Source organism: Dufourea novaeangliae, unplaced genomic scaffold, assembly GCF_001272555.1.
Source record: "Dufourea novaeangliae isolate 0120121106 unplaced genomic scaffold, ASM127255v1 scaffold99, whole genome shotgun sequence".
Taxonomy (NCBI): Eukaryota; Metazoa; Arthropoda; class Insecta; order Hymenoptera; family Halictidae; genus Dufourea; species Dufourea novaeangliae.
This window is the reverse complement of record NW_015373982.1, coordinates 1415014-1426556: the sequence shown is the minus strand read 5'-3', so window position 1 is coordinate 1426556 and position 11543 is coordinate 1415014. Positions and strand designations below refer to the sequence as shown.

The 11543-nt window shown below is 38.7% G+C and overlaps 1 protein-coding gene across 1 annotated transcript; it reads right to left on the bottom strand.

The window, feature by feature from the left end:
* Positions 1-7865: 7865 nt before the first annotated feature.
* LOC107187205 (ATP-dependent RNA helicase Ddx1-like) lies at positions 7866-11140 on the bottom strand. The gene is given in 12 exon segments (XM_015575235.1): positions 7866-8017; positions 8082-8202; positions 8296-8513; positions 8590-8883; positions 8955-9060; positions 9062-9317; positions 9385-9554; positions 9627-10097; positions 10189-10388; positions 10449-10633; positions 10749-10800; positions 10944-11140. Coding segments are annotated over 12 exon segments (2208 nt in total). The 5' UTR covers positions 10960-11140; the 3' UTR covers positions 7866-7898.
* Between the last annotated feature and the right edge of the window lie 403 nt (positions 11141-11543).

The following is an 11543-nucleotide window of genomic DNA, read 5'->3' as shown; positions in this document are numbered from 1 at the left end:
GGTATAATATGTTGCTTATTTATTCGACTTCGTAATGTAAAGTTCCCGCGTCTCGTTTTTTCGGAACGATGCTTTTATGTCCTGGGGATATATATATATATATTATAAATATTAATATACGATTCTCAACGTGTACAAATTTTTCGGGATTCCGTGGAGATCCCCGTTGGAGATTTGTTGTTATCGGAAACTCTTCGTAGGACTTGTACCGTGATGAACCTGGTTCCCAGAGCTAAACTGCGACACGCGAATTTTCGTATCTCATGTGTCTCTTTGCAAATTAAATTCCTTTCGGCGACGCCATTTGGACACCCTGTATATGGTAAATCTCCTATCATTTCCCTTGGAATCTTCAAACACAAGCGTGGTGTATTACGTTTTGATTATTCTCGATGCGCAGCCACATACACGCACACACACACACACACACACAGTGGGTAAAAAAAAAATATTTTCGTATACCCTTTAAAACAGAACAACTCTTTCAGAATTGGACCAAGTGACTAAAATTTTTCAAAATTTTTTTAACACATTTAGTAAACTAATCCTTCTAACTTCACAAAGAAACTCAAGTCACTTGGTGCAATTTTGAAAGAGTTGTTTTGTTTTAAAGGGTGTACAAATACTTTCTTTTACCCACTGTACATACAGTGTCCAATGGGAAGAACAAACTGCTTGCACGCGTATGTGAGACTGCTTCGAAAAAAAAAGGAAACTTGCAATTACATATGTGTGTGTGTCTGTGTACGTGTGCACGGCACAACTATACCGTATAGAAATTAACGTACGCGATAACGAGGACAAAGGAAAACCAAGAAAAGAATTCGTTAACGACGCAATTGCTCTTCTTCTTCCTTGCAGCCCGTTCTCATCCACGTACAATGCACTCTCGTGCGTCGCTGGATCGACGATCGCGGATCAACAACTCTTTTTCTAATAGATAGAACAAGAACTTTCGCGTAAAATTACACCAGGTTAAAACGTAAGGGTGCGAAATCGAGCCAGGGTGGCGAACGTTTCCCATAACGTCGACCGTACCACAATATTCGGGCGATCCGGTCTTGCTATTCTTATTATCGTTCTATACACTCTGATAAAATACGATCGTTCGTTCCTTCGTGTCACTTTACAAACGCTTATCTATTCGTCTATGTGCACGAGCGGGAAGGCAAAGGGAGTGCGAATAATTTACACGATTCTAACTCTAACTGTTACGTTTACTTGTGTTCCACTTTAGACCAGAAAAGAGCACAATTTTATTGCGAGTATATAAAATAGGTGACGAATAGAAACAATTATTTGTACAGTATATACTATTCGATTTTGTAATTAACGTTCCTGACGAATAACCTGCAACGGGTTCTTGTTTTTTTTTTTTTTTTGAAAATTTTTTTATTCATGCGAGAAACTTTTTAACGTTTCGTGACCTGTGTAGAACTTATTGTTCGTCTGATTTTCGCGGATAGACGGTTCATCCAACGGCGAAATGGGTAATCGCGGTTTCGTTTTCTTTCGTGGTGCTCCTCGTCCGATGATCGTGCATAGCGGGCTCCGGATCGGCCAATTTCGAACGATGGCCGCGGACAGAGGAATTCCGGGGTCATTGCGTAATCGATGGTGTCACCTCGTGCCGTGTGTTTAGTCACACGCCTCCGACACGAGCCCGCCAAAACCCTCGTAAAATGTACTCTCGTGTAATATCAATTAAGAAGTGTTATTTTTACTTGTAAGACTGTAATAATGACAGATACGTGTGTGAGAATGGAGGAGAGAAAGCGAGAGAGAGAGAGCGAGAACCAAGGATAGAGAGAAAGAAAATGAAGAGAGCTTGGTCTCTCCTCGAGTGAGTATTTAACTGTCGTCGATGAAACTTCCGTGAAACTTGTAATTGTTCACCCAGCACAAAGAGATATATATGTATGTACATATATGTATCTCTAAGAGACATATGTATATGTATATAAATGCGAAAGATGAGTTTTTTTTTCGTATATATCGCAGCGCGTATGGACGTGTATATCGTTGTAATTAGTATTTGTCTCGAGTGTCCTCATATCTTTTCTTTCATTTCTCTCTTACCAGACGTTTTTTTCTTTTTTTTTTTTCTTTTTAAACACGATCCGATTTCGACTGAATCATTCAGCCGCGTCGGGCAACCGAGAAGAATCAATCATGAAAGAAACGCTACGGTTCGATCGATCCCGTAGTAAGTAAAGAAATCGTTGCGCTTGACAGTGTCGAAGTCACATGAAAATCGATGGTCCGTTTTTCAACCGACCGATCGCGATGCAATAAACTCACCGTCACGTGTATTATACAGGGAACGCAAAGAGGACACAGACGCTCTTAGCTGTTCACTCGTAGAATGTGAAATGAAAATATTCGTGAACGTGTATGTAACTAACTAGTCGAGTATCGTGCGCGCAAATACAGGCGAAATGAAGAAATAAAACGAAACGGATACCGGAATTGCTGATATATATAAAGATAGATATATACATATTGTATACATACGCCGATCGCACAAGTTTTTTTTCTTTCTTTTATTGTACGTACAGTGTATCAGCCATGAGAATATGTACATGTAAAAAAAAACTAAGCGGTGATTGTAATTATTATTATGATTATTATTTTTATCTGTAAATACGATGAACGGCAGGTTCGTAACGGGACACACAAAGGAATCGACGACGTATCGGTACTTCGACGAAGAGACTAATTTCAAAATCACGTGTGTATGTATGTGTGTGTGTGTGTGTGTGTGTGTGTCTCGTAAATCAAGTACGTTATTGATGGTACGATAAGAACCATTCTTCGCCTGTGTTAAATGTTCTTAACACTTGAAGGGTCCGGCGGCATACTGTTCTTACCAGTCGTTGAAATCACCAGATCGCCGGTCGTATTCGTTCAGGAGTTTTCATTGTGTGCGATTCACTGTCTGCTCGGTTGTATATACAGTAATGTCTCGATGAATGTGACATACTCGGGTTTGATTCGGAACATTCATGGAAAGACGGAAAGGTTTTGAGCTTCTGCTTAGCTTCTGTTCACTCTGTTTTGATTAATTCCAGAGGGGAACCCCCCAGTGGTGGGAATACCGCCGTTGCTCGTGTCGCATTCATCGAGGCATCACTGTAATTCGCAAGAATTAAGGTTGTTTGTTCGAGAACATATTGTATGTTTCTCTTTTTGTTGGCGGAACTTTGCATTTAGAGAAAGCTTAAGAAAGCCGTATCGACCGTACTCGGCCAGCCACGTTGCAATTCGAAAAAGACGGGAAAAATGTCTTCGTTCATCCTCGAGAGTTGCGACAGATTCGAACGTCTCGGGTGACACGTAGGGATCAGAAGATCGTGTTCCTTTTTTCTGTTTTGTTCGTCGCGATTATACGGTCCCGTCGTGCGAATCGGAAAGATCGTCGCTGAAGAGCACGGTGCAGCACGTCGTCTACAAAGCTGTTGCGTGTCACGATACTCTTTGTGGACCACGTTGCTGGAAGCATTGCCTTACAATTTAAAAAAAAAAAAGAAACAAAAACGATAAGCGAAAGTCAAAGAAGACGGCTGGACGTGGTTGGAAATGGCGTAACGAATCGGCCGACACATGAACAATTCGTGGACTGATGCAACCTTGTCGCTGGTAACGCGATCGTTAACGCGGGAAATTCTGCCGCGTTCAAATTGCACGGATGGAAATTCGATCTGAATTTGGGAAATTTTATAAATACCGATTCGTTACGCGGCTTATCCGGCGAGGCCATGGAACGTTTGCGAAGTAGATAAAGAAAATACGCGTTTCGCGTCACTATGTTCTCGCGTTTATGTTAAGAATACAGAGTCATTTATTGTGATCGTCTTATCGTTACACTGTTATTCGATGAAAAAAAAAAATAAGAAATTCTCTTTACACAGTCAGATTTTATTGATGCGGATAATGTAGTTATATTATTATTGTCATCGTGGTCATCGTTGCCCAGATCGTTCATTCTCATCGTCATTATTGTCGTTAATTATTAATATTATCATTCGTAATTGTGATTAGCGAATACTGCTGGGAATCATTGTTATAAGATACGTTCGAATCGAGAGAAATTAGATTCATTTAAATAACATCTATATGTATATATACATATATACAGTGGACTCTTGATATATGGTCGTAGGAGAGGAAAATTCTCGGTAACGGCCAGTATATCGAGAGCCCCCTCCATGCTAAATTCCGCCTTCGTAGCCCTGGCCCCAACGCCTGCGCACAAGCTGGATCGTGCTGGTCAGTGACGGAGTACGGAACGTGGTGGGAGAGTGGTGTTAGTTGTGCTTGAAAGTGTGTGTGAAGTGGAATTGGCTCGCGCGGCCATATATCGAGACTCCGCTGTATTTATTTAAACGACCACGATCAGTGCAGATGTGAGCCAACGTGAACATATTGTGACATTGTATTTGAACTGTGGTTGTCTTTCAAACAATAGAAACAGAAAAGTGTTCACCTTTTTGTAATACGCAGTCGTTATTGCCGAAGACGAGGAAATCTCTGCCTTCTCCGTTCGACGAGTAAAAGGAAAAAGACTTTCGTTTCATGCATGTTTTCGCGAAAGCTCGGATCGTGGTCACGACACGCGACGGCAACCAGTCAAGTTGACAACTACTGGTGGTCGGCAACGAAATCTTCGATCGAAAACCTTATCGTTTCTTACAAACAAAATAATCATACGTGATTGAATCGCCATCGAAGTCGGCGGAATTATCAAATCAATGACGTACGCACGGACGTTCGAGGGGGGTCGATAAGTGCAGTCGCATCAGGGATTACAGTTATCGCTTCGATAAACGTCAATGCATTTCCGAGTGTACGATTTTTCAATTACATTCGAAACCGAAGACACGCGTCATTCGTTCTTTATTTCTGCGAATTCATAATCCGTCGCGAGTGTTTACGAACCGAAATCAAAACAGAGAACATTTTTTCGTAACGTATCGAGACTTCGTATTATCGGTTATTCAAAATAGTTTCCTTCCGACGAGATACAGTACTCGCATACAGGTAAGCAAACTCTGGAAACAGCTCCGACACTCCGTTTTCAAGATGGCGGACAGAGAGTCGGCCGAAACGTTCCAAATGTTTTATCGAATAGTCTTTCATTCACGGAGAGTCAAATTAGGCGAATACTGCGAGTAACCAAGCTGTAATAACATCTTTCCAGACCAAACAGTGATTGGCTCTTTCTCTCTCTCTCTCTCTCTCTCTCTCTCTCTGCCATCTCGAAGGAGCATTAAAAGATGTATCCAGAAATTGTACAAGGACTGCATTTAAGTATATATACAATAATAGAAACAATTTTGAATAACTCGCAATAAAAGTCATCAGTATTGCACGAAACCTTATTGTTCGAATGTATGTTGGCAGACATTTGGGACACAAACAATATATAACTCGATAATACCGCTTTCATGGAACGGGACCCCCAACTGATTTTACAACTAGGCACTTACAGAAGTATATACATATATTTACTTAAATCTCAGGCCGTCATTTCCTGCTCAATAATATGTCATTTCCGTATTAATCAAGGGTAACCTATACTTCTCAAAGATCAAGAAACATAAACTTTTTCCATGAATCCTGCAAGTTAAACATTCATTTATGACGAATATAATAGCAATTTTAGAAACGCAAATTAGTTTCTTTCGATCTAAAAAAGTAACCGATGTGTAATAAAACCGGTTTTCCAAATTGTATGCTATACAAAATTTTGTTAAATCTACCAAAAAAAAAAAAAAAACAGTTCCGAATTGACATCAGACGGCCCTGAACGAAGTTCAAGTACCATAAAAATCTCACATTACGGGTTTTACGCCCAAACTTAGTGCCTAGTTGTATTGAGATATTCTGGAATATATTCCCGTCTATTCGGGACAACACGTCTAAGAGTTAAACCTCCTTTGCGTTATTTCAAGGGAAAATAAGAATAAATTATTGAAATTGCTTCGGGATACACGTGATTTTGAGACCAGCGAACATTCTCTATCGAAGTGAAAGATGTCCGAACGGTATATTGAGAATTGCGTGAAAGAAGAAATAGACGATGAAAAGAACGTAGGATCACTTTAATTAAAATTGTTCGTGTATAGATGTATTTTCGCGTAATAGCGGACGAGAGAAGAGAAACAAAGGGACAAGTGTAATTTACGTCCTCCATCCTGCCCCTGTTTCGCGGTACCCGTGGTTTAACTCACCCCCCATCCCCCCGCCCCTACTAATTCTTAAGAAATTCGTTGTTGCGTGTCACTTAGGAGATATGTTTAGCCCAAGACTTAAGGGGGATGAATTCTTATCAATATGCAGACGCGAAAGTAAGGTGGAACCGTCGATGAAGAGGTGACGCACATACTCGACGAAAATTCCGCTAATCGTTTAACGCGTTCGAAGAAACAAAGGAGGAAACAATTATACGTGATGTAAATGAATAATAATAATAATAATAACGCAACTCGAGAAATTCGTTTAGGAAAATGAAATTAATGTTGTCCACTTCACGATTCCGCGATGTTCGCCGTTTCTCTTTCGTATTTTTCTTTTTTAATTATTTTCTTTGTTTCGAATGAAACTTAGGCTAATAAATGTTCAAAGTGCACAATAAGAAAACTACATGTTATCCCGTTGCGTACGATGCAATCAAACGGGAAGATACGGTTTACCGTACGAATAATAAACGAACGCGAGTATTGATCGGGGCCGAGATCGTTCAGTTCCCGATGCTATTTATGCGAGAATCGTGGGGTGGACGTGTAGTGTATATGATAAATTGATATACGTATAAATACATAATTAAATATATATATATATATATATATATATATATATATATATATATATATATATATTTATTTATGTATATGTATATTTAATATTATGATTCGTTGAGTTAACGCAGTCGAACGACTACGCGTATGTCAACCGAGTGTGCGCCAAAGAGAGAATAAAAGAATGAGAGAAAGAGTAACTGATCATCGTGCGTCTGTAAATGTGTTTTTAGATTACAAGTTATAAGAAAAAAATATTTCATTCTCATTCTGTGATGACTGTCTGAATATGATGAAGAACAAAAAACTATGAAATGTTTTCATGAATCTAATGCTGGTTAAATCGATTAAGTTAGCATATAATTGAAAAAGAGAGAAATGATTCGACTTGTACGAACTTTCGATACGTGGAACTGTACACTGTTCGGAAAGAGGAAGAAGGCAGAAACGCATGCACATAAACTGATATATCTGAGTGCGGAGAAAAGGAAACTGTATGATTTGTACACTGCATAACTTTAGCCGTTTACCATTGATTTCGAGAAATGTGTATAAATTATGTGTAATTAAACAAAAGTCATTTAGTAAATTCTAAGAGTATATGATATACATATAATATAAATTATACACTATATACAAAATTCAAATCATAATGCGCGCGCGACTGCGCACATGCACATATACAAAAAAAAAAGAAGAAAAGAAGCAGACGATATTGTGAAAATTACAAAACCAAACACTGCAAGGCCACTGTATTATACATTTGTGTAACTGAAATAGCGATGGTACAATTATGAAGATTATAATGATACAATAAACACTTGCCGTATGTCTTATATACACATATGCAAATGCTATTTACAAAAATCATACATATATTTTTGTTTCTATATAAGAATGTTGAAAATCTGGGTACCAAGTTACGCGATGAAAAAGATTTTATATTATTTGTAACAAACTTATATATTATATTCGAAAGTACACGTTATTTATGAATATCAAGATATCATCCATGTATATAATATCGTATCGAAAGATATCGATTAACAGATCGAATGTCTCGCATCATACGGATAATAATATTAAATTGAAAAGATTTCAGTTCGCTGCAGTTGCCATGTGTCGTTTCAAGTACAGAAGTTGTGTTTTGGACTCCAGTGACGATAACTGAGACACGTATGGTGCCATCTGCTGAACATGATTTTGGTAATCCGAACCTACAAAATTTATAAACAATAAGATACCGATCACTGTACATTTTGAAATGCAAAAAATGTATACCCGTATTTGTTTTTCTTTCTCCGTAAATCACTTTGCCGTCGAAATCATTCAGAGGAACTTTCATACTCTCATCAACTTGCTGGATCGTAATATTTAGATGATCCTCAATCTCAGCTAAATACTGAGAACAAAAGGAATCGAAAATATAGATGAAAACGGAGGAACATTGTACGTGTAGAAACATAAAAAAAATGTACACTCTGTTTTAACTTACGTTGAGTTCTTTGTACCACATGCAACAGCCACCCTGACCAGAGAGATTAGTATTCTGACAATTCCTTCCACGACTAGGACACCATTCACCGTGATACCAAACCTTTTCAGGCACTTTACTGACCAGTGAAATAGCCAAGCCCATTCTTTCCGCCCTACCAACTCTACCTATACGATGCACGTAGTTTGATTTTTCGTCGGGTAGGATCATATTGATCACTAAAAACGAAATTATACGATCATTTGTGCTATAAAGTTACACATGAATAATCGAAATAGAATTCTGTGTACACACTGAAAGGCAGTCCTGTAATATCTAAGCCTCTAGCTGCAACGTCGGTACATATTAAGAATTTCACTTCTTGTTTCTTAAACGATTCCAGATTCGCTTTACGTTCTGCGGGTTTTCGATCGCCATGCAAACATACACATGAAAACTGATTTCCACCAGTCTGTTTTAAATATCGCTCCAGATTATCGCAATCTAACTTTGTTCTACAGAAAATGATAGCTCTGTCCATCTTATGTTCTTTTATTGCTCGAACACAGTATTCGCCTTTTAATATCTTAACGGCCTCCGAAAGTGTCTCTGCAAAATGGATTCAGTTCTAGGTTCAATGATGTACGCCGAATGAAAATTTGATTTAGCTTCAAATGTACCAGCACTGTTGCTTCCAGGTCTTATATTGTCTCTGCTGTGTACACCATCAGTTTGTATATGTGTTCTTGAGTTTTCCCAAGACTTGTCTTTCTGAGGATCTATCGTGACATATCAATCGTTCCTACACAAAGTATAAGTTTTCCACTATCTTTTTATAAAACATTTCGGGGAAATACAGACTGTCATTAGAGATACATACAGCCATCTTTTTGACTTCAAATGCATGCAACGTTGCAGAACAGACGATCATCTGCAATCGTTTTCCATCTGACGTAATTTTAGGTATTTGCTTATGCAAACGATCAATTAATTCTGTGTAACCTTGCTTTAACAAACCGTCAGCTTCATCCAAAATAAAGAATCTGAAAGTAAGCTGTAATATAATAATGTTTATTTAATAGTGTTCGCGTAAAGCAATTAACTATACACCTGCAATGAGTTAGCAACAAGTAACCGCCTTGTATCAAATCTTCCATACGTCCGGGTGTCCCAACCACTATGTCCACGCCAGAATTTAATACCGATATTTGTTCTTTTACACTGATTCCACCAATCACTAATAATTCCCTGACTGTAGGATCTTTCATATACTTTTTAAACTATAATTAAAATGTTATACAAGTTAAAGATCTTGATTATATTACTATTAATCTTAATTAATAGCAACTCACTTTTTGGATTTGATTGAAGGTTTGTTCGGCAAGTTCTCTAGAGGGTTCTATAATTATTGCTTGAGGAGCATTACATTTTGGTTTACCACTTTCTTTACTTTGAGCAGCACTGCTATTCATTGGATTTTCCTTTACAAATTCTTTAAGAGCTGAAGTAACAGCTACATAATCATAGGGGGGTGGATGCTTAAAGGGTTGAGCTCCAAAATTGAAAGACATTTCTGCATTTTTCAACACAATAGCTGGATAAAAGGTTTGTGATTTCTGTTGTGCATTCAGAGTAAATGCTGTACCCAAATTTACACCGTTCTTACTGAAATTGATTTCACCCTTTATCAAGTCCAAATAACATCCAATTACATCATACATGCCAAAAGCTTCTCCGTAACTGTCAAACTGTTTTGCATTTGACTTTTTACCAGTTCCACCAAAACCAAAACCACATTTGTCTGTTCCTAAATCCAAGGATGCCTATTTCAAATACACAAAGATCAATGGAAACAATCTGACCCAATAACTGAACTAACTTGGTGTTATCAATATAGGCAACTAAAACACTTACTTGAGACATAGACCAGCCAACACGACACAAACCTTCATCAGTTACTGTAGCCTCATAGAAAAACTTTTTCTTGCCTTGAACTCCTTTGGTAGCTCGACAACCATGCCATTCTTTCAGTTCACGACTTTGACACCTTAAACCATCTGGAGTTACAGCCAATGCACTACCTCTATCGAATAAACTTAGAGACCAATGTGTAGCTACAAAGAGTTTAAACGATTATGTTTTGAAAAACATCACTAATCAGAGAAAAAACATACAAAGCTGTTGTGACCCAGAAGTAGTTGATTTTCCAGATTCTAGATCTTGCAAAGTTTCCGATACTATCTGCAATACTGGTAAACAAAAAGCACCAGTCTTTCCACTGCCAGTTTCCGCAGCCATCAATACATCTCCACCACCCAGAATTAATGGTATTGCCTCAGCTTGTACATCTGTTGGTAGTCTAGAATTTCAAATATTCAAAAAATCTATCTTTCAGACTCTCTTTTGAGGTATTGTATTCTTGAAATCACTAATATTTTTATTGATATTATTATACTTAATCTAACTGTACTTACGACCACTCCATTTCATCGACTGCCTGAGCAATTTCCGGCAAAACACCCATTTCTGAAATGAAATGTCAATGTAGAAGATACTGATAACTTGAAAAAACATAGTATATTGCAAGGAAATTATTTGTAAGCATTCACAGTTTTAGGTTTGGTCGCATAATTATTACATGAATTAGATATTCGAAAGAAAATACATACCCTCGAATGCTGCCATTATTACAAGACTAAATATTTTTAAAGATATAAACTTCTCGACTAGAAAAGGAAGAAAATTCGTTGGTATTCTTCCTTACAATTAGCGATCAAGTCCCATCAATTGCATCGAAATTGATTGCAGTTGATTGGAGGTTGATCGATGTCAAAATGCAGTGACTACAGACACAATAAGAAAGGGATCATGAATCTGTGACATCACGGCGTGCGAACGAGAGCGGTAGAGCGAGCTGTGGTATCGGTGCTCTCCGTCGGTGCCGACGCGTGCCGAACGGTGCCGGATATAGCCGGAGCGGTCGAACGGGAGCGAGCGAGAGCGGTAGAGCGAGCCGCGGTATCGGTGCTCTCCGTCGGTGTTGACGGGTGCCGAGGAATTTCGGTGGTCTATGGGAGGGAGGTGTGCGAGCGAGAGAGTACGGTAGAGCGTGCCGAGTATCGGTGCTCTCCGTCGATCCAACGCGCTAGTGAGTTGCGTCACCCAGTTTATTGACTTAGCCGTGTACGCCGTGTACCAAGGTCGTACCATCCCGTGCAGGTCTGTGCTTGCTTCCTCACTTTGTCGTGAATCGTTGCGGAGGGTGGTCG